The sequence below is a fragment of the Empidonax traillii genome, unplaced genomic scaffold, assembly GCF_003031625.1.
Source record: "Empidonax traillii isolate 1590-97213 ecotype Southwest subspecies unplaced genomic scaffold, ASM303162v1 scaffold460:size473327, whole genome shotgun sequence".
NCBI classification, from domain to species: Eukaryota; Metazoa; Chordata; class Aves; order Passeriformes; family Tyrannidae; genus Empidonax; species Empidonax traillii.
Genome location: NW_020955653.1, coordinates 243,278 through 270,880, shown reverse-complemented (window position 1 = coordinate 270,880; position 27,603 = coordinate 243,278). Strand labels below are relative to the sequence as shown.

Genomic DNA, 27,603 nt, shown 5'->3' with positions numbered 1-27,603 from the left:
ACAGTAACTGCAGATGTTCTGTAAGCAGGAGGCGTTTTGAAGTTTTTGTGGTAGGCAGCAGGTATCTTTATAAACTAAAGTTCTACATAACCTTTTGGCACACTTTTTATGAATTAAATTTTAAACATCCCCTGTTTGGAGAGAAACAAATACTAAACTCTGAAAATAAGCTGGGTGGAGCAAAATGTGTCAGTTTTCTACACTGTTAGGTGAATAACATATGAGCAAGGGTGTAAAATATTAAAAAAGGGACGTATTTTTGTGTCTGTGAGGATGACTGTCTAAACTTAAGCAAGTGACATCACTTACAAAAAAATAGACTACCAGAAACTGTTTAGTGTCTAGACAGTTACTGAAAAATTTAGCTTATTTCTAGTTTAATACAATTAATACAAATTACTCCTAGCTATAGCCATCTTCAGCCTGTGTGTGAACACCACTTGGTTCCAATTATGTTGCACACCTTATTTTTATTTATTTACTTTATGCAAGCCAGAAATCTCTAAATCTGCCATGGTCTCAGTCTATGTTTACAGTAAGTGTATATAAATATTCTCCATACTTCGTAGATTAAAAAAAATTACCATGCAACTTTCATGCTCCTGGTTTTCCACCATCTCTTTTAGATGTGTGTTTTCAGATTTGATAACTTGGTATTGGAATTCCAGTAACTAAGAAAAGATTAAATTCTTAGTTAAATACAAGAATATTACTGTTAACTCGAATAACACTGAGTATAGATATTTCATCTTAATTTATTTAATTAAACAGTAACAATTCTTACTATAATATTTTTAAATAGAGCAACAATAAAGCAGAAAGAAGCATTAAGCCATCTTTAGAAGATTTACAAATGCAGTGCCTCTGATTTTATTTACCTTCTTGAAAGAAGTAATGACTTATGAAAGAAAGAAAGTTTGCATGCAGTTATGAGATACAAAGAGGGACAGATTTTACAGGCTACAGAGAGTAGATGAAATCCTAGTCATGATGTCTAGAAACATCATCTATTCTTTTAGTGATATGATCAGGAACGTGACCTTGTAAAGACTGCCACGCAGTAGGAGACATCTCTAATCTTCCCCAAACACTAACTTTCCTGTTGTCAAAAGTAAACTATTACATTAACCACAATTTTCATTATGTAGTGATCCTCTCAGAAAACCCTGATTCAACCAGAAACCTCTAAATTTAAAAATCCTTTTGGTTTACAAACTAAATAATGAAGATAATATATTTGTTTTTAAAACTGTAATTTGCTATTAAAACACTGTTATCTTAAGAGTTTTTAGCTCTAAAATTACAAGAATTTTCTGTGCAGATTTTTAAGATCCTTCAAAAACTTTATAAAACACTAAAAATTAGAATTTTCTAGATAAACAAATAAGCAGTTCTAGTGATAAAGCACATACAATAACCACAAATTGGAAGTTTTCAAGATCTTTTTCATGTTGAAATCTAATAGGAAAAATTGCAATTTGGATGTACTGTTGATATTTACTAGTGCTTTCATGTTCCAGTATCAATTTGCCTGCTTTAGTAATACTACACGGATACTACAGCACTACTGATGGAAACTACATGAAAAATGTAATGCCTTTTTTTCAGCAATAATGAATGTCATTATCAATAGTGTGGAGTAAAATGATGTAAACTGTTATTGCCTGCTTGCATACCTGTTGTTTTGCCAACAATTTGTCTTTTGTCTCTAACTCCATTTTTAACTGTCTTTCCAGAAGAGTAGCTTTTTCCATGATAGTTGCTATAGTGATCTCCTTCTGATGAAGCTCCTCTGTCAGGTCAGAGATTTCTGTCTTCATTCTTTCCTGCTCAGAGCAATGGGACTGCTCCTCTCGATAAATGTGGTTTCTTATCTATAGCAAATACATTTCAAAAAGAAAAAATGTTGTGCAGTAAATATCATTGCATCACTTGCTACTTATCAGTGACTTTTTTTTGCTGTTGCTTCCAAGACACCAACTCTTCTAACTGAATCAGAGATTTTGAGATTGTAAAATAAAATGTCTTTATGAGTCAGTGCACAGAGCTTTATTTATTTTTACATCTTTTTTCAGCACTTCTTTTGGACTTTCATTTGCATATTTAGTATTAGCAATGAACAAAATACAACACATTTCGATTAACATTTTAAAATAAAGCAATAAAAATAATGTAAAGTATTGGAATTTATGGAAAATATCCAAGAAAATATCCATTCAATAAGCTTAAGTATGATTTTTTTATATTGCTCCTAAGTTAATTAAAAATAAGTTTAGTGAAGCCTAAATTAACTAAGGAGTGATGTAAATAAATTGATCTAGAGACTCTTTAATAAGAAACTATATTAGAAATTAAGAGTATACATGGTAAATCACTTTATGAGAATTTTTCCTGCCATCACATATAAAATTTAAGGTCAAGCTTTCTGTACCATCTCCTGTGCAGAGTTCGCCAAAGTATCAACACAAAGATTGTTTTCATAATCCTTCTACTATAACCAACAGTTTAGTGCTGATAGATTTTTTTTATTGTCTAAGAAACAACACTGCAAACCCCAGACTAACAAGCTTTGAACCCATTTTAACAATTCCTTGCAGTACTGTACACAATGAGCAACAGATGGCATTTCATTTTTATTTATGGGAAACTGCACAGAAATATTAGAATCGTAAACAAAAAGATGTAAATGCAAAAACCCTAAGAGCTTGATCATGACTGTCAAGCCAAAATTCCTGCATCCAAGTCAGCTGCATCCAAACAGAGACATTCCAAACCCACCTGGATGCATTCCTGTGTAGCCCACTCTAAGTGATCCTGCCTTGGCAGGGGTGTTGGAATAGATGATCTCCAGAGGCCCCTTTCAACCCAAACAATTCTGATTCTGTAATTCTTGCTTACATTGCTGCTCAGCAAAACCGCGACATGCCTCTTAGACGAGTTCTGGGCATCCTCTACATCCAAAGTATTTTGGCCTGCCGAGGCATCTGCCATTCCACAAGTGCCATGCCACGGCTGCTTGCTCACAGCGCTTCTGAAACGTGCAATGCAATGTGATGTACGGTTCAAACTAAAGAGCTCTGCCCCAGACTGCATAGCAGGTTCCTGATTAAGCTTAACCTTGTGTGAGTATCTGCTGAACTAACTTGTATCAGTTGATGTGTTTGCATATCCTACCTCTGAGACCACGTACAAGCTACAACTTACCTTCTACAGGTTATTAATTACTCATAGCCTTGCAGGCTTTATTAGTTGCATGGCATTATCTGAATCATAGTAATGCTTAGGCATGCTCTCTCCCATTATTCCAATGATGTAGGTAGCTACTGCACAGGAATCAGAATGTCAATTTTACAGCTACACAACTACCTCCAGAAATGCAACCATACATGAAATCTTTTTCATATATGAAACCTCTGTGCTCTCCTAAACCTACAGAGTATTCTCCTGCTCTCTTCTACAGATGTACATACCCTCAGTCAGTATTCTCCTCTCACCCAAAAATGCTATACTGCAGTTAAGATCTGGAAATACCTTGTTCAGCTCTTCTTGTTGGTGTTCTTGACTTTCTGAAAACAGCAATAACTCAGTGTTTTTATTTTCTAGTGGTTCAGTAAGTTGAACAGGAGATGACTGATGCCTTTAAAGAAGAAATAAATAAGACATGAAACAAGCAGAACTTTTAATACTCTTTATCTTACAGGATCCTCTCCATAGTGTAATGCTGTGGAACACCTGCTTGCTGATGAAAAGAAACAAACCACAATCAACATTTGGCCTAAACCAGGTGGGAGACATCTAGAGGTTCAGGACACTGCAAGTATATACAGGAATAATCCTGAAAGCTCTTGTACACTGGTATTTCATATAATCTCAAATGGCTACAGCAGATTAGACAAACCATAAAAACACAAACATTTTATTCAAAGGAGGTTAGGGAGAGTCTTAATTGTGCTATTTCCATGGCATTTTAATGGTGAGAAAATTAGAGACTGTAAACACATTGGTAGAAATATATCAAATGCATTGATTTGTAGAGATCTAGGCATCATTACAACCTTTTAACAGTTTGCATCCACTGCCTGAAATCCTGTCATATATAATTGTCAGTGAAAATGCTCAGTCTAAAATTGTTTAGGATCTGATATTTGAATCCAGAGTTGATGTAAACAAAATGCAAGAAAAAAGTTATTAGCTGAGAAGTACTTGTTACTTTTAATATTGTGGTCAACATACATACTTTATTTGAATTTCCTGCGTATTTTTGTACTCTTTGATTTTCAATAATTCTGTGTGCAACTGCTGGCATTCCAGCTACATCCTTCTCCAGAGACCATCCCGTGACTGCAGCTCATATCTCATTTCTGAAAAGTCTGCCTCCATGTTCTACAGAAACAAGCAAATGCATAAACAGTTAAATAAAATCAGACAGCTTAAAATGCTATATTGGAACACATTTGAGACCTGTATAATTTGAATGAAAGGACATACATGATTTTCATTTCTGAAAAAGGTTGTGCTTTCATGTCAGTTCCCTTCTTCAGAAATCTCATCTGAAAATCAGGTGCTGAATATTCTTTAGCTCTTGCAATGTTCCAATGCATCTGTTTCTGAAACTATCATAGGAAACATAATTCAGACGTTCTTTATTGTACTAAATGCATCTAAAATACATAGTTTGCTTATATTAGCAGGTTCTGCATCATAGAACATGTTTCACTTGTAGGAATTAGTGCCATAAGTAGATTCCACTTTTTTTTTCTTAACAGCATTTCCAAATTTATAAGCACTGAAAGTAACAATGCTATAGAAATCATTTCCAAAACTAGTTCCATCTGCATGGTGTTAATTGCTTATTTAAATTAACATCACAAAATTTTCAAAAAAATCACAAGAAGATTTTTCTTAGAGACTCGACAAATCATATCTTTGCTTTACCTTTAATTTCTGAGTGATGATGTGATAGACAATCTGAATACATGCTACATTTGGCATAATGAAATATGATTAAAAAAAAAAATTAGAATTCCACAAAAATATACTGAAAATATAATAAAGATAGGGACTTGGAAATATAATCCATGAATAACAAAAGTAGCAGTAATAATCAGTTCTTGCAATAATAATATCCAGAGAATATTATTTCTTGTCACCTAAGATTGAAAAGCATGTTCCAGGTTAAAAAAAAAGGATTATGTTGATCCTTTACTTTTAAAACCATTGCACTGAAAACATTAGTATTTCTCATAATTTCTTAATTTTATTTGTACATATTTTCCAACTTAACAAGCAAAAATAAAGCCTTTAAAGTTTCAAAAGACAACTGGAATCCAGAAATGACTGCAAGCAAGAACTTCAAAGGTTTATTTCCCTTAGAGCCTCATATGAGAATGACCTTCCTTCCAAGACACCTGTGGTTTTCTTCTGGCTGAAAGGGTTGCTGAAGACAGATATGAAGTGCTTTTACATTGTTTTTTTGTGTTTTTTGTTTTTTTTTTTTTAGGGGTTGCTTATATGGATTAATTCATCTTATCCTTTGTTACACTAAGGCCAAGAGAGCTTTTTTAAACACTGAAAAGCAAGTTTGGGCATATTCAGGTGAAATAAAGCTTAATGAACTGTTAAAATTGTCTGCAAGACTTGCTTATTATCATCTTCATGACTTCAACATTCAAGAAATAGCCACAATTATTTTATAATATATGAAACTGGGAGACGGTTACCCCTCTGATTTCATTCTGGGGTGGATAAGGAAAATGAATTTTGCACAGTTGTGTGGCAGAAGTCATATTGTCTGTGGCGGACTGTAGTCATCATACATATTTACATAAATTGTATTTTCTTCTGTGAATTATAATAGTAGCAGGAAGAACAGCAGTCACAGAAGCAGCTGCAATAATAATTGAAACAGTCCTTCAGGTCAAGAGTTTCACCCTTTCACATATCACTTAAATATATACAGATACGTACCACTTATTATTTTAGGAAATATTTATTGCATCTAGTTAAAACACCAAAACTAAAATTAATTTTGAATCAGAAAGCTTTAGGTTTTGTTTAGAGAACATCAAATGAAATACAACTAATAAAGAGCCTCAAAAATTTCCTGCTCAGCTCTAGTTCTCCTCGATGCTGTTTTGTGGCGGGTTGACCCTGCCTGGACGCCAGGTGCCCACCACAGCCACTCTGTCACTGCCCTGCCCAGCTGGACAGGGGAGAGACATGAGAGAAAGGCCTGTGGGTGAAGCAAGATAAGGGCATGGAGAGATCACTCACCAGTTACTGCCACGGGCAGAACAGGCTCAACTTGGGGAAATTAATTTACTGACAATCAAATCAGAGCAGGATAATAAGAAATAAAAACTAAACCTCCTCATGGGGAGGACTCTTTACACTCTTCCCCCGCTCCAGTGTGGGATCCCTCCCACAGGAGACAGCCCTCCACAAACTTTTCCAATGTGAGTCCTTCCCATGGGCTGCAGTTCTTCACAAACTGCTCCGATGTGAGTCCCTTCCACGAGGTGCAATTCTTCAGGAACAGGCTGCTCCAGAGTGAGTCCCCCACTGTGGGGTTACAAGTGCTGCCAGAAAACCTGCTCCAGTGTGGACTCCACTCTCCATGGGGTCACACATCCTGCCAGGAGATTACTCTAGCACAGGTTTCCTATGGTGCCACAGCCTGCTTTGGATATCCACCTACTCTGGCGTGGGGTCCTCCAGGGGCTGCAGGTGGATCTCTGCTCCACCATGAGCCCCCCTGGGCTGCAGAGGCACAGCTGCCTCCCCATGACCTGCACCACGGGCTGCAGGGGAATCTCTGCTCTGGCACCTGGGGCACCTCCTCCCCCTCCTTCTGCACTGACCGTGGGTTTGCAGGGCTTTTTCTCTCGTATACTCTCCCTCCTTGCTCCTGACTGCAGTTGCACAGGGCTCTTTTCTTCCCTCCTAAAATATGTTATCCCCAAGGTGTTTGTCACTGATGGGCTTGGCCTTGCCCAGTGGTGGGTCCATCCTGGAGCCAGCTGGTACTGGCTCTGTCAGACACAGGGAAAGCTTCTAGAAGCTTCTCACAAAGGCCACCCCTGGAGCACCCCAACTACCAAACCCTGCCCAACGCCAACCCACTGTTCAGTGTTTTAAATATGTTTTAAATATGATGTGTTTCTATGTCAATTACTTTTTATCAGTTTAATGCAGGCTTTTCAAGAACCAAGCCCCCTGTGTGACGTGTCCAGGCTCCCTCCCATGTATGTCTGCAGATAAGTTTGTCAGATAATTCATAAGGTAGAGAAATAGACTGCAGTGTCCATTTGGATCTTCCAAGCTTTGTTTTTTCTGTACAACCAATGAACTGGTCTTCCATACATTTCAGTTTATCACTTGCTAATTAATAGCAGGAAAGAAGTATTTAGAAGCACACATAAGACGGTCATAGGCATAGAGGGTATATGAGGCACAGTACAAGTTTTGCTTTCATTGCCATCAGAGTTCTTCACACCAAAATTCTCATCTACTGCTTCCTTCTTTACCTACATCAACTATTCCCATCCTCCACCTAACTCTCCTTCACGCAAACCTGCTTACTGTTTCTGGCTGACAGCAGCCTTTACACTTCCTTCTTTCTCATATAGACATTCCTAAAAAAAATTATTTCCTCTGAGCTACCTCTTTTCACTATAAATTGACGTTACATCAGTGTTTACCTTCTGCAGCTACTTCCAAACGTGGTTTTTCTAATACAGCAGTGTTCCACACCACCAACACAGTTACGCTGCAACTTTCTGCCCTTTAGGTGATAATGTTATGTACATCTAGCTCCACTTAAAACATTTTCAGTGCTTCCTATATCTCCTGCATTTTCTTCAGGATTCCAAAGTTCCTCCTGCTTGAAGATTTTCTTAAAGGCTACAGCACATGACAACTACTCTCTCCATCTTACAGCATCTATCCACTTGCTCCAATTGCCATGGTTTGTTCCACTCCGTATTTTAGTACTGCTGGTTTTGGTGGCAGGCTTTTTAACAAGCACCAAAACAGAAGGTTTGCTTTGTATACTGATAACTTGAATACAGAGAAAAGACTCAAGTGAACTAGTGTGCAAACAATATGACTTGGCTGTTCTGACAACACCTGAAATTAACCTCTGCCACATATACACTAATTCCTATAAGGTTTATTGCATACACTGTTTTAATTCTGCAAGGCTGTCTGTAAGCAGAAATGGTTCTCCAGAAAGAGATGAAGTTACTAGAGGCCATCCATATATATTACTGAAGCTAGAAGTGCTTAAATAAATAAGCAAAAGCATAAATGATATATGCTACCAGAAAAACAATAGCAACAAGAATCTCATTACCGATCTGTTTCAAACACAGCTAATAAAAAAGGCTGTAAAGATCTTGTATTATCTCAATCGTGTCAGAACTCATATACCAAGACCAAAAGAAGAGGCACAAATGGCTGTCTTCATAGATCAGTGCTATGCTGAAAAACAGTGAACTAGGGGGAAGATAAAAACTAATGGTTCTTTACATGGAGAGCAACTTAAAAATTCATTGACTGCAAAATCTCCCCTCAAAAATAACAAAGTATACTGTACACTTTTCTATATACTTATTTACTAGCTAGATGGCACAGTGTGCAACAAGGCATAAATCAGATAAAGAGATTTCATAGAAGTCATCGGAATACAAGGAACCAAGTGAACTAGGGTACGTTCCTGGAGATGCTATGGATAAGGAAAGTTATAAACCCCTAGATAAACAGACAAGAAAAAATATACTACTAATAATCAAACCTATTTCTGATTTACTAAAAGTAAAATAAACATACTGTTGACAGATCATTCTGTGTTCCTGCAAAGAATACACCTGATGTACAGATCTTTTACTTAGGCATCTCAGTACAACTTTTTAAAGTATACTCCTAAGTAATTAATTTTCCAGCATTAATTCCACAGTTATCATGATAAACTATTACTACCTGGCACTGGGTTTGGTACAGTTTTAGATCTTCATGGAGCTTCAGATTTTCCTCTTCAAGTTTATTCTTGTTCCTTGCTATTTCATTCACAGTTGCCTTTAGTTTTTCAATAATCAAATCATCCTTTTCACTTTCAGGTTGGGCATAGGTAAATACCTCTTCTTGGTTTTCTTTCTTATTGTGTATTTGGAATTGATAATTCTGGGTCTGCTTCTATAAAACAAGAGAATATTTTAAATGAATTCAATAATTATATGTAAATTGCTGGGACCAAACCGTTACTACTGAAATCATAAAGCTATTTACATCTTCACCAGGATTTGCTTAGAAAGATGGCACAACTGGAACAGTTTTAATTACTCCTCTAATGGATACTTCCCTTATTTTGGTCTCATGTTCCTTGCCCTCAGTAAAAAAATGTTTCAGAAACCTTCAAGGGCATAGAATTTTTCCAAGGATTTTTCCTCCTGTGCTGCGTATTTTCCTAGTACTTAATGTTAATAATCCTCAAATGTGAAAAAGGTGATTATGATGACCTACTCAAAGCAGTTACCTATAAAAAGTAATTTGAGAGAAATGTTCCTCTTTGATTCATTGAACTCAGTAGGAGTTGTGTGTGTGCGCGCCTCAGGATAGATATTAACCTTTGACTAGGGGGCTAGCATTACATAGTTCATGTATAAACAGCTCAGTTACTACAGGAACTGTACTTTTTTGAGATCATTATCCTTAAACCTGGGGAAGAATCATTTGCACATTCTGTAAAGTCGTACACTTCATTCAGTTTCTTGTACTAATTAAACTCCTAAAACCAAAACTTCAGAAAACTGGTTTTGCCAGTATTTCTGAATTCACGGGCGTTGTGAAGAAGCATAATTACTATGGTAACCGTTTTTGCTGTTTAAAAAACTATCCACATGGACCCCTCTACTGGGAGATTTAAAAGCAGTACTAATCTTTCAGAAGACTGAGAATTAGTTGAAAAATGACAACAAAATATAACCTGAAAATCATATATCATGTGCAGACACCAGGCTAAGCAAGAAAATATATAGTAAAAATAATTAGGGTTACAAATACCATATTTCACTGACAAGGACTGCAAGAAGTCGTGCTTTAGACAGTTTTTGATGTTATTGACTATGTTCCTGGAATTTGTGTTGGCTGAGAACCTAAGCAGAATGGACCATTGGCTGCATATCAAATAAAAAGCCAAAAGAAATTTCCAGGTAAGTCTCATTCCTATAGATAACAAATTAAGGTCCCTTCAACATCTAAGTTATGGAGTCTGATATACCAAAGTGTCAATTCATCCTGTGAAAATTATAGTGCAAGGCTTCAACTGGCAAAGACCTCACAAAAGAGCAGCTTGAGCCAAAGACACAGGAACAATTAACACTTTTGAAACAGTTAAGGGCTAACATCAGACTTCTATTTCAAAAAATAGTTGGTGTTCTGTTACAGTTGTGAAGAAAATTGTCTTCAAAGAAAGGTGACTCTTGGCAATGAAAATCTCAACAGAAAAAAATGCGAATGATCACACCAGGTACTCTATTTTGACTTGTCTAACTATATAATCAGTATATATCAGTCTATATCTTTGTCTAATCATCAACTTGGGGTTTTAACACATTTGTATGGAAATTGAATAGTTGGAATATAACTCTCTCAGCAGCTAAAACCAAAACTTAACTGCCATTCTTGGAAACTCTGGATATGAGTAGAGTCTAACAGAAATTGTTAAGAGAAATCTTCACTAGATTAAGATCCAATGAGCTTAGTAACAGTGGAAAAGCGAATTACCAGTCAGCAACATAATTGGCTTCCCCTTACTTAATTTTCAAGGTGCCCAGGCAATTTGTGACTTATTTTCTTTTTTTCTCCTTTTTTAAAATTTTTTTTTATTTATTTTTTTTTATTGCAGGATAGGTCATCAAGACATCATTAAATCAACATTTTTTTCTGGATTGGAAGGAATTAAAAAGATTAAAATATGCTGGATCAATAGGCTATATCTAGGCGAAGCCTAGCCATGATATAAAAATGTAATAAGCAAATTGGCAAGTAAAAAAGAATCACAAAGTCAACCAAGGACTGAATCATATAAAGAAAGCTGAAAAATATGATTCTGGAGTAGCATATGAAAATTCATTTTTCTGCATAATCAGTATTAGTATATATTTATGACCTTCAAAAAAATGAAGGCTAACAGATTTGAAGGAATTTTATATTTGAGTCCTAGTAATGGCACATACTACTTGGTAAGAAACTTCTTAAACTTTTTAAATAACTTGTCATAATTAATTGCATATCAGTAAACTGCACAGAAGATAAAAGTATCTCCACAATATATTTAAAAAGTAAAAAAAGGCATATTCACTGATTTTTTGTTTGTTTTTTAGAAATTTTGTAATTTTCATCATGATACTTTTTAATTTTCTCATTTTCATGAGAAAAACTGAAGTAAAATAACTGTATGTATCATTAGGTCTTCCAGTATGGGCCTGCCTTACCTAATGCAATATATTCACTGCCAATATAGACATGCCTTATCAGATTCACAGTAAGCTTAATTTTTAAAAATTAAGTTAAAAAAAAGTCTAACTGAGCAAACAGTTCTTTTTCTTCCTAGAGAAGGAAGGTAAGACTTTTACCTGAAATGAATTATATTTTTTGGGTAATAATTTTTGTTGAGCATCCAAATAAACAGGATAATTTTGGCAGATTGTCCCATTCTTATCCCCTTCTCTCAATTTAAATTCCTGAAAGACAGAAAAACAAGACTAGAAAACATAGGGAAAATATCTCTTTTCCTAAATCAAAATATTTTTGCAATTTGTATAGATTGAAAAAAAAAAGAATTTTAAATTAATACATAATGTTTCCATAATTTTGGAAAGAAGAAAAAAAGAACAATTATATAAACCAGTCATCCAGTCATACCCATCAGGAAAAAATCCAGTCTTAAGGGATAGTAATCTGACAAAAATGGATGATAAACATAATCCCTGAATAAAAATTATAAAATATATTATAACACTATAAAACCTATAAAATATATAAAATGTTTTAAATAATTGCTGTAGATATTAGACTACTACCATAATATATTCGTTTTATTGGATGGTAGTTCCTGTGACTTTAAAGCCATATCAATGTCAATCAGAGTAATCAACAGGGAATCAAACCCTTAATATTCAGACACATTTTGAGTGCTTGCTTTTTGCCTTCTTTTTTTTCTACAGCAGATGGAACAGCAGCTCCTTTGAATAAATTTTACTTCTTGTCCTCTTTACAATGGCTACTTTGGGTTCTGAGTTCACCTAGTTTAAACAAAAAACCTCTTTAATTTTATTACATCAAATTTATCTAATATTGATTTTGTATTTGCTCTTATAGTCATATTTATAGTGTATTCGAATTTGCTTTTGGATCATACCAGGTCTTATATGTTCACAAATAGACTTTAAAGGCAGTACCCTACAAAATAAGCAGGAGAACTCCCATTACTAGAACTGTTGCTCTTTTAGTTTGAAAAGTTAGCAAAATAACAGTATAATCCTTTATACAATGAAAACTAATAAACTGTTATGAGAATGTCCTTTTTCACAATGGAAATGTTATTCTAAAAAGACAGATGATGTTTTATAATTAATTTACACTGGCATATTCCCCAAATTTAAAAAAATAAAGATTTTTTCCAACAGAAACAAAATTGAATGCTTTTCAACATAGATTAATACAAGTCCTCTTTTATAGCTTTTTTAATATCTGCTTTGGTATTTAAAACAATAAATATCTTCCTATTTTATAAAACATGATACAAATGGAGTTTCAGACTACTTAATGAGGACTGCAGGTTCAAAGCCTTACTGCTGAGCATAGTAGATTTTCAACACAGTAATTATTTCCTGAATACTAGAATTTGCTAAATATATTCCAAGCACTCATTTTTCATACTGCATAATTAATAAAATTACAGCATTGTCTTACATTATTTTCAAATTTTAGTCTTGAATAAGGTTATTCTCAAATTAGCTGGATCAGACAGTTTTACAGCAGTGATATATTTAGTCAGTGATAGATGTATAGCCCATTTATTATTCTTGCAGTAGCAGCTGTTGGCAGCTATGCTGCTGTCCAAAGTGTAGTAGCTTTTCCCATGGTAAGAACTTCCATGTGGAAGAGACAGCAACATCATGTAGAACTACAATGTGTCTAGGATATCTATGCAGGTACAGCCACCTGAAGGTTGCAGAAGTTAATCCTGTGTTTTATAGAAGAATATAAAAGACAGACCGGTCCAAAATAAACTCTAAAGCTTCGCTTAATTACAGTTAAAGTACGAAAGTACTTAAAATCTACTAGGGCTTAATTTGTTGATCGCAAATTCTCAGTGTCCACATCATCTACATCATAAGTCTACATCATAAACATGTAAGTCTTCCCAATGCTTAGCAGCTAGGCAACTAGCTCTCACTTTGATATTCCTCTGCTTGTTTTGCCTACAGGATCCATTTTAGTAAGCAGTCTAAGCACAAACTACTTTATTATGCTTTTTACAAAGGATGGCCAGAGAAAATATAAATTTTTTTTTTGTGATCTTCCTATGCTTCATCAGATTACAGATTAGACTGTTCTTCCCATATATGGAAGACTATTTCATAATTCTTCCAGACAGGATCTGAAGTAGAATTTTCCCATGTTCATTTTCTACCCAACAAACACGTTATTTTTTAACAGGCTCTGGGATTCTTCCTTTTGAAGTTGCTTCACTTTGTACAGAACACCAGCAAATTTATTGGATTAAACTCCAACTCTGAAAAGTTAAGGCTTGGAATTATGATCAGAAATCAGTATCGTCCTGTATCCAAGAACAGGTTCACTACAATCCATTCTGTGTCCAAAGGGATAGGAAATGTGACTGGATCCTGTCCTCAGCACCTATTATCTAGTCCCCCAATCCGTATACTGGATTCTGTGGAATGTATTTTTAAGTGCCTAATCTTTCCTCAGGCGTTACCTTGGGAAACCAGGCACTGAGGTCAGGGTTGTGGATTGTCTCAGCTACATGGGTGCTGTTAAGATATATGTGCAACAAGCAGTTTTCCAACCCTAAATCCTTTTTTTAACTATGTAACCCAACATGGTCAAGGTTGTCCTGAGGTTTATAAAACTTGAATGAATGGTAGGTATTATGTGACAGTACCCTGCATATGTAAAAGGTCTGATGCCTCAAGAGATCATATAATCCAGTACACATATACTGATCAGGAAAATAGTAACATTTATTTATAGCTACACTTAGAAAAAAATAATATTAATATTAAACTATGCATCTTTCTTGCCAGAGCAAGAAAATAATATAATTTTTTTGTAAAATTATGAGAAAAGTAAAGCTTACAACTATAAATCACAGATTAGTTCTAAAGGCATATTAAAATTAGAATATAATAACAAAGTATTCTTACCTTCAGTTTCTTGTATAAATTTCTTGGGTCAGATGATGTCACTAGGCTTTCCTCACATTTTTCTCTACTGTTACCCTTTTTTTGTTTAAACTGATGTAATTGTAGCTTTTCATAACTATGTGTCAACTTTGAAAACTAAAAACAAAAGCAGAGTTGAACATGCAAAAATCTATCAAAGATGACCACATGGCAAAAGTTTTCTTTAAACTAGAAACACCAACTACAGCTTCAGCATTCTGAATGTTTAATCAATGTAACAAAAAAATCAATTAATAAAGTTAATCTATTATAGATGAACAAGACTAAGCTCTCACATAAATATTAACTAACTGTTGGAATGGGCTCATTTGATCGCTACTTAACCCTGCTGAAGTCTTCATAGCTGTTATCCTTAGAGGCACTTCCTTTACAATATTTATATGGAATGTTCTGTACTTGTTTACTGCCATCTTGTGTTGACATTTTTAAAGGATGTTCCACCAGTAAGAATGACAGATAATCATTAATGTACTTTAAACTTGCATGTTTCTTTCTTATGATGAAAATTGTGGAAATGTTGTGATGTGTGATGATTGCATCCTGCTGGAATTGTTAACTACCACAGAGTGTCTCATAGAATTAGACACTAAATAGACAAAGGACACTGACTCTTGATCTTACCATGAAAACCCGGCTTAGGACTCAGAGGAAAGGAGATAGAGGCAGAGAAGGGAAGGCACCAAGGAAGTACCACCAGCCTCTTCAGAAAAACAGCTGGTCTGATCAACAATTCATTCTACTGTACTAAAGCAAAGTGTCTCTCTAGTGGCTGTCACAGGTTTGATACAGAAAACTGACGTCTGGTAGGAATATGTTTATGTAGGAAAAAAAAAAACACAAGCAAACTCAAGGATATTGACAAAGGAAACACTAAAAATATGGTCTTAAGAAAGGCTGAGCAAAAGAACTTCGTGAAGAATGTTGAGTAGAAAAGAACCTTATAACTACAACTACTGAACTTGTCTCTTGTTGTTAAGTTCCTTTAAATTTAGGTATATATGACTTTAAAAATTCTGACTCTAACATAAAGTTCTTTGTATAACCAAACAAAAACCATAAAATCTCATACTTTTGTTAACTGCTCAAAGTGAACTACTGTTTGGAAAAGAAATTACTTCCAAGGAAGTAATTGGAAATGGAATGGAATCCTGTTGAATCAACATAGAGTGAACAATTGAGGTTTGTGCAGATAACAAAGATGGCCAAAGAAGTCTAGAAAAGATACAGAAACTGAAGTTAAAAAATCATCTGGAAACTTCCTAGAGACATTTGAGATGAAGTTGGGAATCATAATTAGCAAAAACTAATTGAAAAGATGACAAGAAGATAGATTGTCCTGGACTAGAAAGTTTCATGAAATGGGGAGGCCTGGGGATAGATCTGACCAGCTTGGAATGTCTGAATAGCAATTCTGTAACACGGATTTACAGAGCTGAGATACCACCTTCAAAACCGAATCAAAAGTCTTGCAGAGTATCTGCCTCTATTTGAAACTGACCTTGCCAGAGAACACAGTTAAGATGAAATATTTAAAATGAGTCAAGAGTATATAGGCTCAAACAACATGGAACTCATTGTCCTTGGAAGAAAGACACCCTTTTTCAAATAACAGTTTTGCTCTTGAATATATTATGGCATATGTGAACTGCCTGGGAAGAGCAAACTCAGATAAGACAGCTATTAGAATGTTCATGCTAAAAAGACTAGGAAATATAGGATCCAGCAATTCAGGACATCAGTCTAAAATGGCACAGAATGGCCAAAATCAGAAAATTCAGTCTGAGTATTTAATGACAGTAGGGTATTACAGACAGATTAGAGTCTGGATGTTATCATTACTGGAAACTAGACTAAAAGCCAAAAATCATTCAATTTAATGCTAGATATTCACTTTAAAACGTCCAAGTTGTTCTCTCTGCATGTTATACATGTTGGAGGGAAAAAAAAAAACAAACAAAAGACCAAAATATGAGGCACTTTAACTAACTGGGGTAGAATTAATCTAAGTTCAGATTTCTGAAAGTTAGACATACAAGCCTGAGCTACTCTGCATTAGAAAAAGCTGCCTGCAAATGCTTAGTCATTTCAGCTGTCTTAAATTCTTGTCATACACTGACATGAGTTGTATTTTAGGGGTGTCCATTTCTCTCTGTTGATTCTAAAGGGAGCCTGAGGTTGTTCAGACATAGCCATCCAGCTTTTAAATGTCTCAGCAAAGCAATTAGTTGCCAAGTGCTTGGAGCAAGAATAGATTCTTGTTCTTTTGCTGAGAGATTTCTGTCATTTTCAAAATGAGAATAACTATGAGACATTAATAAAAAATAAAAAAAGGAAGGAGCAAGTAATGAAGATGAACCTCTAAAGTTTTGCTGTTTAATTATGACAAAATGTTGTACATTTGAATGAGTGCAACAGTGTGGCCTAGGAGTTTCAGGTTACATACCAGGCATTATTTCCCTAATACAGGAAAAAAGCATCGTTTTTACTGCGTTCAACCGGCACATAATCAGTTCAGTGGGACTACTGCTCATTAAACAGCTGCTTTCAGCAGTACTAAGGAAAAAAAGCACAGAGAATCACAGAAGGGAAATTTGTTTGGAATAGCCTAGCTTTCTGATAACTAGAAAAAGTGATCCTTTCTATTTCTGGTGAGATTAGGGAGGAACAAATCTTGGGAGTAATTTTTAGAATACATCTGCAGAGAAAGCTACAATGCTATTGGTAAATAGTAACATACCATTTGTGCAAAACTAAAGTGTAGCTCTTAAGATTATACAGTTTAGAAGGTGGTATAACTTCCAAGTGATGATAAGAACCAAAAGAGAAGGGAGTCAAAGGAGATAGGGCAAAGATTAGTATTGTCAAGGAAGCTCTATATTTTTTACATATGAGTTTGTGTAGCTGAAAACTGGGGACATTAAAGTAATTTTGTTGTAGACACTGCAGCACTGTAATTCAGGAAAGAAACTTAATAAGGAGACTGGTAAAAGCTAGAGATGAAGAGTAGGATAGTCCTGTCTAGCATAGGGGCTTGGAATTGTTCTGACAGGCAGAATTCTGTTTATCACAGAGAATCCAGGCAGACCTCCTAACATAGGCATTCAACAGTTTGCTTCTTCAGTCAGTGTGTACCAGATGGGCACTTCATGAAGAAATATGGTGTGGCAAAAGGAAAAGAATGAGGATCAGAAAATAAAATGGAAAGAGTATCAGTGCTGAAACCTTGGTCAAAATAAGCAGGATGACTGAGAGAGAAGGAAATGTTTGGAGACATGGACTGGGAAAATGATGTATATTCTAAAGAGCTAGAAATCTTAAACTTCTTGAATAAAGGTAATAGAAGAAGCAATCAAGAAACTCAAAGAAAGGTTAGGTGATCTAAGTGGTAACTAAAGAGGAGGAGCTGGACAAAAAATATAACCAGGCTTAAAGAAAAAACTTGTAGGTAGGAAACATCAACTTCTTCTTTTTAAAAATAAAAATTTCAATTTCATTGAAGATCTTAACAATAACATGTAACATAAACCCAATAATTTTTAGCATGTGATTAAAAAAATTAATTAAAAAGTGAAAAATACTACAACAAATGTGAAAAAGAATAGGACAAGAGAGAGATATACTATATTTTGGAGGATAGTTCTGCATTGCTAAAGGTAGCTTACATCTTATACGTAAAAAGTCACACCACACTGTTTTTCACTGTGTGATGTTTATCTTCTCAATAATCATGCTAAAATGTTTCTTTTTATGTAATTTGTGTAAATTATAAAACAGTTTTTATTTCTACCTACTTTCCCAAATGATTAGAAGTGTTAATTACAAAACAACCAAAGCATTCACTGCTTACTTACAGAACTGTTTGCCAAATCAATTTTCATATATAAAAGAAAATATAAATTAAAGACAACATAACATTAAAAATAAGTAATGCATTTATTTGTTTGATGTATTCAGGTGGTGTTATCATTTCTAAATGAAAATAATGATAGCAAATTTATGCAATCTAAGATGATTATATAGTAAGTGTGATGACTGGAAATTACAACACCAAGTCTCTGGTACGAGAACCCAGTGAAGGGAACAGAAAAATGGCAGGAAAAACAATACAGAATTGTGTACGTTAACTTCTTCGAATGTGAGAAATAGAATCAACTGAAGTTTCATAAAAAATGTTGATTTATGATTGAAGCAGAAAATAGTGAAGAAACAAAAATGCAGGTGGCAGAGCAAACACAGCCAAACAGAATCATGAAATTACAGGATGGTTTGGGTTGACAAGGACCTTTAAAAGATCATCTAGACCAACTTCCCTGCCATGAAAAGGGAGACCTTTCACTAGACCAGGTTGGTCAAAGCCCCACCCAACCTGGCCTTGGAATGGAGCATCCACAACTTCTCTGGGCAATCTGTTCCAGTGTTTCACCACCCTCACTGAAAAAAGCCCAAATTGTTCCTCAGCTTTCAGTTTAAAACCCTTGTGTCTTCTCCTGGTACTACAGGCCCTGATAGGAAGTCTGTCCCCATCTTTCTAATAAGCCCCTTCTAACTACTGAAGGGCTGCACTAAGCTCTCCCTGGAGCCTTTTCTTCTCCAGCTCTCCAAGCCTTTCTTCACTGGAGAGGCGCTCCATATCTCTTCTCATCTTTGTTGCCTCCTCTTGACTCGCTCCAACAGGTCCATGTCTTTCCTGTACCAGCTGCTGCAGAGCTGAATACAGCACTTCACACAGGGTCTCACCAGAGCCGAGTGGAAGGTGAGAATCAACTCCCTCGACCTGCTGGCCACATTTCTTTCTATGCAGCCCAGGATACAACTGCCTTTCTGGGCTGTGAGCACGCTCTGAAATAAATAAAGCTCAAACAAATTCCCAGTATCATTAATTTGGCTTACTCCCATTTTGATACTATGGAAACCTATACATTAAGGAAAGCTGTCAGATCACTTTAATAGTCCCTTAAAAGCAGAAAAATGTACAGCAAAAACATAAGAACAGTTTAAATCTTAAAATTCCTAATGTGTATCAGAGTCTTAACAGCATGAATCTATTTTATTCATTCTCAGGTTTTGTTAGTCTGAAGTCAGGAAATCATGTATCTGTTTTCATAACAGATGTCACAATCACATCAAAATCCATCCGATTTTGGACATGACAGTACAGAAATTATAATGGAGTCTGGGAGGAAGCTGTAGTCGTCATCATTTGTATGACACGATTCATCTTTCCCAAATCCATAATACTACATCTATACCATTTGGCATGTATAAGCTTTTTATAATACAATCACAAAATAATGAAAGTGACATTTTTCTTACTTGAGATTTCAGTGCTTGAAGCTGAGTTTCATAGCTTTGAGCCATTTCATATTTAGTTTTCTGTAAGTCATCCAATTTTTGTTGAAGTAGTTCCACCTACAGTTAGAATAAGCACTCAAATGTACCTTTTCTGAAGTGTTTCAAAGTAGGTCATTTTTGGAAAAGTAATTTTAAACTTTAAAAGAAGACCATTGCTTAAGGGAGAGATATTAAAAATATATTTTAATGCAGTAACTTAATAATAAAACTGGATACCAGAAACCCAGGTTGTGGTATCAACATCAAATTGGGGATTTTATAATAAAAAGTTTTAGTGTATGCTTACGTTACGATTTAATGATAATATTGTACAAGGCTGTCATAAAAGATAATTTCTGAAAGCTTTTCTGACCCAGCTATGTGAATGAACTGCTGTGCCCCATTGTGAAAAATTTCCTTGAATGGCTAATAAATCATAGAAGAGACTTTCCACTACTTATGTACAAATTATAGGAAGACACTGTAGACTCATTTCAGCTCCCTAAGTACAGTGCCATTTGAGATAACTTGAATTATTACCGAGTTTCACGGTGCATACATGACACTTATGCTTTTCTGGAGGGACAGTTGGAAGCTAGGCAGAATATGCTAAAGTATTTCAGATAATGTCTCTGTACAGGCAAATAAATTGAGGCTTTGAGGACTGGCTACCTGAATTATTCTCTGGGCTCCTCTGACCGCGATGACTAAGGGCAAGTTCCTAATTGCTCATTAGGGAGAGTTACTCCATTTTCAGAACTGCCACTGGCAGTTTAGACACCTAGCTCACACAGCAATGCCCTTGTGTAGACACCTAAATTCAGCTGCCTTGAACTAGAACTGAATGCTGTGCAAGGATTTCTTGATGCTTCTGAGTTCAGCAGACAAGACTGGGAAGTACAGACAACACCAGGTACAGGGGGGCTTTCAGTTTCATAAGAAAGTCAAAGTAGTAATAATACAATTTGAATCTTCATGATGAATAAAATTATCGTACAAGGACAGTATATGATGTAAAATGATGAAAATCAGTATAAAAAGGAACTACAAAGACATAGTTTTGTGAACCTTTTTGAACTGTATACTTCCATCTAAAATTTCTGATGAAACTAGAAGTGCTGGCATTTAGAAAAGATCCATAAAATTATCTTTTTTACAGTTAAACTGAGGATATTTGATTTAGACTTTAGGGAAACAGAAGAAATATGAGATTTTCAATGACATTTTTACAATCACTTTTCAGAACAGAAACACACTTTAAAACAAAACACTAAGGATAATTAGTGACCTTTAAAGGGTGTTTGGCATTTTTACATAATAGAACAAACGGGTCTCCTTATAGAGAATTTAAAGCATACTAATAAGTACCAGAATAAATACTTTCTTTATAGAATGTGATATTCTTAAATACCTCTTGACCTTTTTGATCCAGTTTGCTTTGGGCGCTTGCTAATTCTTGATCCTGGATATCCATCTTTGTTTCTAAAGCTCTCATCTTTCTTTCCCATTCCACTTGTTTTCTGTTTACCATGACGTCAATTTGATGCACTAATTCCTGAAGTTCAGCTTCACATGGAGAAAGTCTAAAAACATAAAAAGAAGAGATTTATTTTTTCAAGAGAGAAAACAGATTTTTCTTTACATTGCTAAGACTTTATTTTAATTCTAATGGGATTAACCACTTTTCAACATCTGAAAGAAAAGGTAAATGATGCCTTCAAATGTAGGTGGAACCTAACTTCATCCATCTTAAGTTTACTTGCATGCTCAAGTTTTGACTGCACTAAACTGAAAAAACAGCTTCTTAGTATGGATATGTGTTTATAAAAGGTCTGTTATCTGGTGCCTAAATTGTGCATATCCTTTGCTTTGATAATTATTAGAGGAAATTGGAGCAAATTTGTTATATTTGTAATGTCATAATTAAAAGTCTACCTGATTTTTCAAAGTCAAATTCTCTAAAACTTCTTTTACATCAACAAATCCTTGAAACTATAACATCATCAATATTAAGCTTGGAAACACTTTTTAAATACAGACATAAATCTTAATGCCAAAAGGCACTAATGTTAAAACTGTTTGCAATGCCACAATATCATTTTGAAATTTAATATGAAACATAGGATGATAATAAACAAAGCCCAAGCAAGTAGTACACTGTGATGTTCATGTTTCTAAATAAAACTATCCCCCTTTCAAGTGCCTGAAACTCATCTCAAAAGTAGCATTAATGATACAGTAAACTTTGATCCCCTCTGGGTGGAATATAAAACAAGATTTTGAAAACAGGAAGAAAAGCCATACTACCCCTTCTTTGATACTGCTGTAAGGACCTGTGCCCTTCCAGACTCATGTAATGTCATGTGGCAACACATTGGTGAACCAACAGCAATGACTCAGACATCTTATTTCAGCCTTCAGAAATAGGTACTTTCTTTATTGTGCATTACATGGATCATCTAAATATTATGATGCAAATGAAAAAGCAACTTCTAGCCTAGATCATCCTTATGATTATCCTAGATAATCCTAGATTACCCTTTCAGATCCTGGCTGACACCTTTCCCTTTTAAATTTCACCTCTCTCTTTCAAATCATTCTACAAAAGGCAAATTCTGCAGCCCCTGTTAGAAATTTTTTTCTCAATGATGCTTGCATGCTTCTTGAACCTAGACCCACCAATACATAAAAGGGAGATGATGAAAGAAAAATCCCTTCTGAAACAGTTTCTCTGTCTATCTAACTTTCTCTAACTCGTTACATGGATCTTCTAAGTACACTTGCAGCTGCAAAAAGAAAGCTGTATGTGAAGAAACTGCAGATTACTGCTTCTGTTCCACTATTAAAACTAGTCTGTACCATGGCACTGGTATTGCAGACAGTCCTGCAGTTATCCCCACCTACTAGCAGAGAGGTACTACTTGCTGCTGTAACTAATATTTTAGTCCACTGAGTGTTTTGAAAAGAATGCTAACTAGCCCCTTCAAAATACAGCAAATCAATGCCATGTTGTGTCATAGTCATGAGAATTTATTTTATCACTGGATGTGGAATGCAGTGGTTTCTTTTGTGTAATATGCCATCAGGTAAACAAACACACAGAGAATAAATTTTCTCATTAAGCAAAGAAGTATGCATGGGGTTTTTTACCCATATGGATACGGCATTCCCGCTTTGTAGAATGCATACACCAAATGGATCATCATACAGGGAAGTAATGACTTGTACTTGAGCAAATGGCAGCTTTTTTTTTTTTTTTTTTTGGATTCATTTACTTTGAAACAGCTCAAAACACTTAAAGGTAACTCTTTTTAAAGCGATGTAGGCAAGTTCTTAATCTTCTTTTATTCCCTTTCCATATAGGTGAAAATAGACATGATTCATATTCTGCTGTCATTAATCACTATTTATCCTCATGTAAAACTAAATGTTTCCAACTTTAGACAAACCAAAATCTAGATAAAAAGTTTTACCCACTCCAGGCCTTTATCACAAATGACTCACTCATTAGACCTTTCTAGCCCTATTTATCTGTCTTTTGCTTTGGAGTTCTGCACAGGTCTGTATTTTTCTCACTGTTTCCTAGTAGACATAGAAAGAATATTATTGCCCATACACTTTAGAATAATGTTGTAATTTAGAAACTGACATTTTAAGAAATGTCTTGGCTGTCTGTCTCTGCTTCATGCCTTCTTCCCTTATTATTCAGGTTTGCTCACAAATAGGAAAATAAGTATGGCCATAATTATACAAACATAAGCAAAACCTATGCAGTTAACAAATATTTCCATTTTACGCAGAACATTCATTAGTTTTTGGCATTTAACCCAGATTGTAGAGCTGATAATAATTCATTTTATTATCACAAAGCTTGCTTTAAAAATAGGAAATATGTACATCAGTTGTAAATGGTCCATTAGAATCTTCTACCCCAAAGTTCCATTTTAAGAACTAAAACTAATTTAGTTAACAATTTTCAACTATACAGCCGCACACAAATCTAGACGTGGATGGATTATTTGTTATTTATGAGTCCTTGCAGGTGGAATGTAGTTGTCATGTTTTCCACCACCATTACTCAGTCATCTTCCCAAATTTTACAGCTTCTGTGTTATCTCTGGAATACTGTCAGCATAGACTGAAATGAATGTCTCCTTTCATTGAATATATATCCTAAACTACTCTTCCAGATTCTTTGTATAGTTAATGGAAATAAATAACTACCAAGAATTCTGGTTGATGATGGGATATATCACTCTAGATTCATCTGCAATAGCCTAAAATTTCATATATGGTGATTAAAACACAGTCAAGGAAGAATCTGACCTCTTTAAATAGGCTTCTGAATTGTAAAACAGTATCCAAAGAGTAGTAATCTGATTTGTAAAACAGTATCCAAAGAGTAGTAATACCTTGATTTTTTTAACTAAGGTTTTTATATGACTACATTTACCAATCATATAACTAACAAAAAGCATGCCACTTGAAGTAAAGGGCCACACTGCTCAGAATATAATATTTTACTACAGCAATTTTTATCTGTCCTGAAAAGTGCACTCATTATTCATTAGTACAACAAGGCCACTTTCAAATCCTATTAAAAACTTTTTTGGGCCAGAAAAAGGTGTGATAGATTATGCCTGTTTCTATCATTTTAAGAAATACTTTTACACATAATATATATCGTATTTCCTTGGACTGTTTATTGGTATTAATGATAGAATAAATATGTTAATTTGAAAAATAGGTAACAAGTTTATTTTGAAATTATGATATATAAATATTCTGTTTAACTTCTAATATGGGGAAATACTTTCTGTATTTCTATTTTCCCTGAAGAAGCTGGATGGGATGAGGTCCTACATCAAATCTCACTAGTGTTTTCACTTCTTTAGAAAGACTTTATGCTGTACAAACATATTTTTTTAGACTAACATTAAAGGAACTAAACTTGGATTGTGTAAAAAAAAAAAAAAGATGAATTGTGGTGAAAAGTGCACCTCATACTAGGGGAGAACAATTGTGATTATTATCTGTGCAAAATAAGACTAGGGCTTTAGCAATTAATAGTCTTTTTTTAAAAGATCTTTAATGTTTTAGGAACTGTGATATGTAAGTTTATGCTGCTGTAGCCTAGCAACTTCAACTGTTTTTTAAAACAGTTTGAAATAACATTTCTTAACATCTTAATAAAACCCTACATAGCTTTCATTTCCTTCCCTTTTGTTCAGGTATGAATATTTTAAAAATTAAAGTAACTAACAGAAACAGTGAGTAGAGTATTAGCTAAAGCAGTAAGATGCCTTGTCTTAATTATCAGTAACCTCTCCAGTTTGCATGGAAATAAAAAGAAATTGGGAGTCAAGTTTGCTTCTAAAATCATTAATATTTTGTTTTGCATTTTTCAAAAACCTACATAATTCAATTCCATCATATTCTCAACTCCCAAGACACTAAGTCATTACTTACTTAGTGACAGCTTGTTCCTGGAACAATTCTAAGGCCTCCTCCATAATACTGATCGTCGTTTTAACCTGTTAAAACACCAAAAATCAAGTAATTCAGATTCTTAAATGCATGCATTTACGCAGCCAAGTAGTGCATACTGGATAGTACTACACTTTCCTTTAAATCTCTGTAATTTTCCATTGCAAACAACAAGGATGGGGGAATGCAGCTCTAGTTACAGGCTGGAGTGGGCAAGACAAAGACTTCTGGAATAAGCTCAGCTCTGAGACAGCAGCTCTCGCATTTGGTGCAGCACTGACATAGTAGAGGTGGTGCTAGCCTGAGCATAGCCCTGGATTTCCATGAAGGACACTCTGAGACACATAAACCTAAATTTGCCATAGATCCATGGCTGCTCGCCTCAAACATTTCTGTCCCTTTGAGCACCGTAATTAACCTACACCCAGTCTATAATTGCTCTCAAACACAGTTTTGGACTCCTATTGATTATTTACTCCCTTGCTTGGCAGATGAGGTCTGAAACAAACAGCCCTGAAGTACCTCAGCAGACAGATCGAATGGGACAAGGCTGTTACTGGGACCAGTTACAGGTTCTGTGGGTCCAGCAGGACAGGAGGATCTGGGGGCAAGCCTGCTTGCATGCAAGAACGGGAGCCAGCCACGCTCTGGGTGATGGGGTAGCATGAAGCAGCTCTAATTTCTCGTGGGAGTGAGCAGTGCGGGCTTTCAAGAGCGCAGGTACCACCAGTACACACGGGTGTGCGGGCACTGCCACAGGGCACCGCAGCCTTGGCTCCACAAGGACCACGCACCTGAGGCGACACTGCCACAGGGTCACTGGCTCCAGCAGGGACCGGGCACCTGAGGTGACACAGGCACAGGGGCACTGGCTGCACAAGGACCAGCACCTGAGGTGACACTGCCACAGGACCAGCACCCATGACACCACAGGAGACCCACACCTGAGGTGACACAGGCACACGGGCAACCATGGCTGTGCCGGGCACCTGAGGAGACCGGGGCACTGCCAGCGCCCCCCGGGTCCTCGGACACCTGAGGAGACCGGGACACCGACGGCATCCCCCCGGGTCGCCGCGGCCGCCCCCTCCCCTCCCGTTACCTGCCGCGTTCCCCCTGCGCTCCTTCCGCACCCGCTGTCGCTATGGCCTCGGTACCAGCCCCGCAGCCCGGCCACCCGCACCGTCCCGCCCCATCCCGTCCCGTCCCGTCCCGTCCCGTCCCGTCCCGTCCCGCCGCAGCTGCCGCCCGTCCCGCCGCTCCCCGCTGCCGTCGCCGCGGTAACGCGGAGGGCGGCGGGCGAGGCGGGAATGCGGCCGGGACAGGGCAGGGACAAGGCGGGCACCGGCTCCAGCAGGGAGCAGGGGGAGCCCAGGGTATCCCGGTGTCACGCCCGGTGCCACTCCCGGTGACTTTGGCAGGGCCCGGCGTCCCTCCAGCAGCCAGCCCATCGATGTGAAGGAAGCTGGCGTGAATTTCACCTCTGGAAATACCACCTGGGGTAGAGAATATATACTTCAACATAATTTAAGAAATCAGTAGGCAAGGTGGTTCGGGTTTTTTCTCCCCTTCTTCTTCTTCTTCTTTTTTTTTTTTTCTTTCCCCTCTCCCTCCTCTTAAAACACTGTTATTACTAGATATTGAAAAGGCTGAACATTATCCTTTCCTTCCTGAATGACTAACTATGCTCTTATAAAAGGGCTTCAAATGATTTTCAGATTATTTTGCAAACGACCTCGACCTGATGACATTTCTCTTTACATACTTGTGGCCTTCAGTCTGTCTTATTCAACAACAAAATGCTTTCAGGAATCATAGCTGCTTCAGCTTTTTACAGGAATAATTTCGGGTTTTTAGATCTCCTCAAACAGCAGTGAGTTTTTCTACCAGGATTGTACTATTTACTTTGCACTTACTGTTCTGAAATTGCATGAAGCATTTTTGGGAGCTGCAAGTCTACTTCTGTACACTAAATTTTGGGCTTTGGTTCTGTTTTATCTAATATGTTTACTGAAATTAGGCAAGTGAGCGACATTTTTAATATCAGTTTTAAGGAATAATTTATTTTATTTGGTTTCTACATACTGTGCTGAGGGAGATGGTTTTCATGCCAGCAGAAACGCTGTTTCAAGCTATGAAATATGAAAAATACCTTTTATAAATGAGAGACTAAAATAAAATTATATGCAGAGTTTCAAGAAAGTCACAGGATCACAGAACTGGTTGGAAGGGACCTCTGGAGATGATCTAGTCCAATCATTCTGCCAAGGCAAGGTCATGTAGAGCAGGTGACACA

The 27,603-nt window shown here is 36.2% G+C and overlaps 1 protein-coding gene across 1 annotated transcript in view; it reads right to left on the bottom strand.

Moving 5' to 3' along the window:
• The window catches only part of DEUP1 (deuterosome assembly protein 1), a 41,743-nt gene extending 15,353 nt beyond the window's left edge, over positions 1–26,390 (bottom strand). Inside the window, 11 exon segments of the mRNA XM_027895428.1 lie at positions 585–671; positions 1,677–1,874; positions 3,532–3,637; positions 4,238–4,383; positions 8,980–9,192; positions 11,634–11,741; positions 14,451–14,585; positions 19,803–19,898; positions 21,232–21,403; positions 25,290–25,354; positions 26,102–26,390. Coding sequence (XP_027751229.1) covers positions 585–671; positions 1,677–1,874; positions 3,532–3,637; positions 4,238–4,383; positions 8,980–9,192; positions 11,634–11,741; positions 14,451–14,585; positions 19,803–19,898; positions 21,232–21,403; positions 25,290–25,354; positions 26,102–26,281 — 1,506 coding nt within the window. The 5' untranslated portion in view covers positions 26,282–26,390.
• Between the last annotated feature and the right edge of the window lie 1,213 nt (positions 26,391–27,603).